At 40.5% G+C, this 5,610-nt stretch overlaps 1 protein-coding gene across 1 annotated transcript; it reads left to right on the forward strand.

Moving 5' to 3' along the window:
* Positions 1 to 4,198: 4,198 nt before the first annotated feature.
* Positions 4,199 to 5,074, forward strand: LOC127675670 (olfactory receptor 9A1-like). Its single transcript, XM_052171728.1, has one exon. The coding sequence runs from the start codon at positions 4,199 to 4,201 to the stop codon at positions 5,072 to 5,074; it is 876 nt and encodes a 291-aa protein (XP_052027688.1).
* The last annotated feature ends 536 nt before the right edge of the window (positions 5,075 to 5,610 follow it).

Here is a 5,610-nt window from a genome sequence, read left to right on the forward strand (position 1 = left end):
CATTTTCACATGAAGAACTTCAGAGGGCTGAGAAACACCTTAAGAAATGTTCAACATCATTAATCATTAGGGAAATGCAAATCAAAACAACCCTGAGATTTCACCTCACACCAGTCAGAATGGCTAAGGTCAAAAACTCAGGAGACAGCAGGTGTTGGCGAGAATGTGGAGAAAGAGGAACACTCCTCCATTGCTGGTGGGATTGCAAGATGGTGCAACCACTTTGGAAATCAGTCTGGCGGATCCTCAGAAAACTTGGAATGTCACTTCCTGAGGACCCTGTTATACCACTCCTGGGCATATATCCAGAGGATTCTTCAGCATGCAATAAGGACACATGCTCCACTATGTTCATAGCAGCCCTATTTGTAGTAGCCTGAAGCTAGAAAGAACCTAGGTGTCCTTCAATGGAGGAATGGATACAAAAAATGTGGTATATTTACACAATGGAGTACTATTCAGCCATTGGAAACAATGAATTCATGAAATTCTTAGACAAATGGATGGAGCTGGAGAACATCATACTAAGTGAGTTAATCCAGTCTCAAAAGATCAATCATGGTATGCACTCACTGATAAGGGGATATTTGCCTAGAAACTTTGAATACCCAGGACATAATCCACAAATTAAATGATGTCCAAAAAGTATGGAGGAGTGGCCCCTGGTTCTGGAAAGATTCAATGCAAGAGTACAGGGGAATTCCAGAACAGGGAAATGGGAAGGGGTGGATGAAAGAACAGGGGGATGGAAGAAGGCTTATGGGACTTGCGGGGCGTGGGGACCCAGAAAAGGGGAAATCATTTGAAATGTATATAAAAATATATCAATTAAAAAAACACAGCAAGAAATTATCTACCAAATGCCACCAGATGCTAGCACCATGCTGTTGGAATTCCCAGTTCTACAACTGTGATCAAAACAAATTTCTTTTCCTTATAAACTACACAGACTCAAGAATTTGATGGAAAAGCAGAAAATAGATTAAAATTAAAAACTTGTGTCAAGAAGCAGCACTATTACTACATATATATCTGAAAATGTGTAAGCAGCTTCGGAAGTTAGGTAACTGATAGAGGCTAGGGCAACTTTGAATATGACAAAAAGCTTTTGTTGTGCTAAACCCCACATTGAAGATGGGCCACTAATCTTACCCCACTGGATCAATATGCCTTTTAAAAGGAGAGTAGGAACAACTTGTGTGTGCTCACAGTATTGAGGTTTTAATCTGTCCTTACTTGGCTCCAATGTTTCTGGGCAGAACATCATTGTCAGGGCTATGCTATAAAGCAAAGAGCTCATCAGGTGGCAGACAGGAGACAGAGTTATCTAAAGAAGGGTAAAGGAGAAAGTCAAATTCTTCAAAGTCCTGTTCCCAGTAACCTGCCTGTTCCAAGCAGAGCCCACATCCTAATATTTCCAATCCTGGCTTCTGGGATTTCTCCATTTATATTGGAACCTTTGGTACAATCTTCGTAATGATAGCTTTACTTTGTACATAACTAAAATAAATGGTTGCACATAGGAGAAGGGAGGGCTGATTTGAACCATTTGTGGACAACTAAGACTTAAACCCAGAGAGAAATCAACCTCCATGTTAAGGAAAGCCTTGTTGAGAGAGTGTTCCACTTAGCCCATTACACAACAACACTTTTAGAAGTTCTCAACTCTGATCAGCCTCAGGAGAATTGAAGTAATAGTTTCTCTGGCTTTCTCTAGACTTTATCGCAAGGGTCCCAGTGAACTTTCTTCACTGAACAATTTCCCTTAGGGAAACACATTGGCTCAAGGTGGGAGATAGCAGAGGGAAAAATTAAGAAAAACAATTAAACACGCAATAGCTCTAGGCATTCTGGGTTTTCCCTAAATACTAATGTGACAAAAATTCCTTGTTTCTAAAAATAAAGACAGAAGCAGCTTTTTCTAGCCTGTAGAGCATGCTCAGCACAGATCAGCCAGGAAGAAGTCTGAGCTGAATCACAGCATCATCTTGTTCAAGTCAGTATTTTTCTATGGAGGTGAGTGTCTCCCAGGATTTCCTTTCTGTGAAGGAGAAAGAAGCATGCACTGAAATGAACATCTCCAGAGCTGACTGCCTAGTAGAATCATAACAATTAGACCCTGAGGAGGGGTATAGGGCAGCAGTCGAATAGACAGAGTCAGAAGAAGGGACTTTTCCAAGGCATAAAATACTTCTGGATCTTCTGGGGCAGAGCCCTTGGTAGTCTCAAACCCCCATCTCTCTTTTATATGGTCTTCTTTTCATAGGCAAAGATTATAAAAAGCAGGGGACTGGGTTCTCCAAACCAATATGTCCCTACTCCGCAGTGCTATTTCATAAATATCCACCTAAAAAGACTGAAGGTTGAAAGGACGGTGTCATAAAGACAAAGGAATGTAAATAGATACATCAGAATTAGTCATAGCAAAGATAGGACAAGTTTGCTCATAGTTTTCTCCTATTTACTAATTCATGGAATGACTTAAAAATATTCATTGAGAACTAGCCCACTTCCCACAGTAGGCAGAATGAGCAAGAAGACCAAGGATCTTCCTTTCATAGTGTGAGCACATGGTTAGACAAGTGAACATAAACAGGACTTGGTGTTCAACTTCAAATGTAAGAGTTAACAACATAAGGAATCTCACATGCCCAAGTAAAAGGCACTCCAGGTTCTTTTAGAAGTAGTAGTACAAAATAACCACTTAAGCCTGGACCTTAGGAACAACCTAAAGACTACAAAAGATAGACACCAAATCCTAAGTGGCTGAAGTTCTTGTCTATTGGATACTAGTGACAGGTAGAAAATTAAATTTCTCATATGACTCCCACAGCAAAGCATGATTATAGAAGGAACATTTGCCCCAAGATGACTTCTTAGAATTACTATACTGATATCATAACCATCTGTCTTATATAAGACCCAGGTGGACTTGGATTGCAGGGATGAGAGCTTTGGCTCTTTTCTAGACTGTTCAGTTCTCCTGAAAAGAGGATATTGCTTGGACCCAAAGCCTCCTGTACACCAGGTCAACATAAGGAAAACATAAGATGAACAGAAGTTGAGGATCTAAAGGCATATTCTAGGCCCTTCTTCTGGATCCTCCTTCTGTCCTTCCGGTGATTTCAAGCCTTAAAGTCTTGGAGAGGGATGGTCTTGCTTGACAAATCCTAGCTACTCTTTAATCCCCTGAAAAGACATATTTACTGAGGTGAAAACAAGGAAGACTTTTCTTTCCAAGAGTAAGATAGAGGAAGACAGTGCCCACTCAGGGAACCAGCCAGTTAACAGACTCAAGAAACTGAGTCATGATCCTCAGCCTTATTCTCAATCATCCACATGGCTCCCTACCGCATCCTCACCAACTACAGCAATGTCAATGTGCAGAACAGACTCTTTACAAGTGGGTAAATGGAACCTACATTCTGCAGACACACAGGAACTAAGCATCTCTGATGATATCCCACAACAGAAGTTTCCTCTGGCACATAGTGCTAGAGCACCAATCCATAAAACAGAATACATAATGATAATTAGGATATTGCAGATGACATGAGCTAATCATAAAAAAGGGAGGCTTGTGTGGCCTAAGAAGCACACTCACTGGATGCTTAGAGTCAAAGATGGATACTTAGGAACTGTGTATGGGAACAGTAGAGTATCTGTTGATAGGTTCAATGGCCACAATGTGGTATTGATTACTGATACTATCTTTTGACAGTTCAATATTCATCAGGATTTGGAAAACCTGTTATCAGCTGTGTAAAGAAATATGACATCATGAATATTTCATAGTCAGGGAGAGCTTATGAAAAGGAGGGGGTGTATTCACAACAAATGTTATCTATTCCTTGTACTCCGTATACATGAACATCTGCTAAGTTGCATAAATTAAGAGTTTATTAGAATTTTTCATATATGCATGCACTGTTCACTCTTCAAATCTAGCTTCCCTTCCTTAAGCACACCCGCCAAACATCTAACTCTGCCTGATCTCTAATCATTGAATCCTGCATTCAGATTGACATTATAACTTCCACATAAGAAAAAAACACTTGTCTTTTGTTGCCTGACTTTCTTTGAATCAGCCCTAGCCACTGGGCTGCACATGACTGGACCACATTCGTACTATGAAATGACAAGCACTGTTTTGTCTCCCTTTTCTTTAGACCTCATAGTAACAAGTGCTCAGAAGCAAATGTTGGGAAACTACACTAGTGCCACAGAATTTTTTCTGTTAGGTTTTCCTGGCACCAAAAAACTACGTCACATCCTTTTAGGGACCTTCTTTCTCTTGTACTCAGTGACAATATTGGGGAATATGCTCATCATCATAGTAGTCCATGCTGACAGACATCTGCAGTCTCCCATGTACTTCTTCCTTGGCCACCTCTCTGTCCTGGAGATCCTCATCACATCCGTTGCTGTCCCTTACATGCTCCAAGGGCTACCTGTACAGATGCAGATAATATCTTTGTCTGCATGTTGTGTACAACGGTATTTGTATCTTTCTTTGGGGAGCTCAGAGTTAATACTAATAGGGGTGATGGGAGTGGACCATTATGTGGCTGTCTGCAACCCTTTGAGATACAGGGTCATCATGAACAGCCATAGTTGTACCTGGATGGTAACCGTGTCATGGGTATTTGGTTTCCTCTTTCAAATATGGCCAGTCTATGCCACATTTCAACTTACTTTCTGCAAGTCAAACCTATTAGATCATTTCTACTGTGACCGGGGACAGTTGTTCAAGCTATCCTGTGAAAACACCCTTTTCACAGAGTTTATTCTGTTTTTAATGGCTGTTTTCATTATCATTGGTTCCATGATCCTAACGATTATCTCTTACACATACATCATCTCCACCATCTTCAAGATCCCTTCAGCCTCTGGCCAGAGGAAAGCCTTCTCCACTTGTGCCTCCCACTTCACCTATCTCGTGATTGGCTACGGCACCTGCTTGTTCCTCTATGTGAAACCTAAGCAGACACAGGCAGCAGAGTACAACAGAGTAGCATCACTCCTGGTGTTGGTGGTGACCCCTTTCTGGAATCCTTTCATCTTCACTCTTTGAAATGAAAAGTTTATAGAGGCCTTCAGAGATGGAGTGAAGTGCTCCTGCCAACTTCTCAAGCATTAGAGCTGCCTTGGGTACCATCTTTACTATGGGCTTTGGAAATCTGAAAACAACAAGCAATTCAAATCATTCTGCAACAAACATTTCCACATCAGAATGTGGGTGACTCATGGAGGATTTTAAGATTCTGAGTAGCTGCCATTTGTAACTGAGTGGATTCTGTGTAGATTACTCAACTATGGTTAGTTGTGTTTAGTTTTGTGGTCGGGGGATTGAATCGGTGCTCATCCACATGCTAAACAAGTGTTGTATCATTAAGCTGTAACTCAGCCTTCAGCCTGCTATTTTTAGTATATCAATATACAAATATTTATAATTACAATGCATTTTCTAAAATAAATTTGACATGCATAATATGTAAAAAAAAAAAAAGTAGGGTGTGGAGCTAAACAAAGAATTTTCACATGAAGAACTTCAGAGGGCTGAGAAACACCTTAAGAAATGTTCAACATCATTAATCATTAGGGAAATGC

The sequence above is a fragment of the Apodemus sylvaticus genome, chromosome X (assembly GCF_947179515.1).
Source record: "Apodemus sylvaticus chromosome X, mApoSyl1.1, whole genome shotgun sequence".
NCBI classification, from domain to species: domain Eukaryota; kingdom Metazoa; phylum Chordata; class Mammalia; order Rodentia; family Muridae; genus Apodemus; species Apodemus sylvaticus.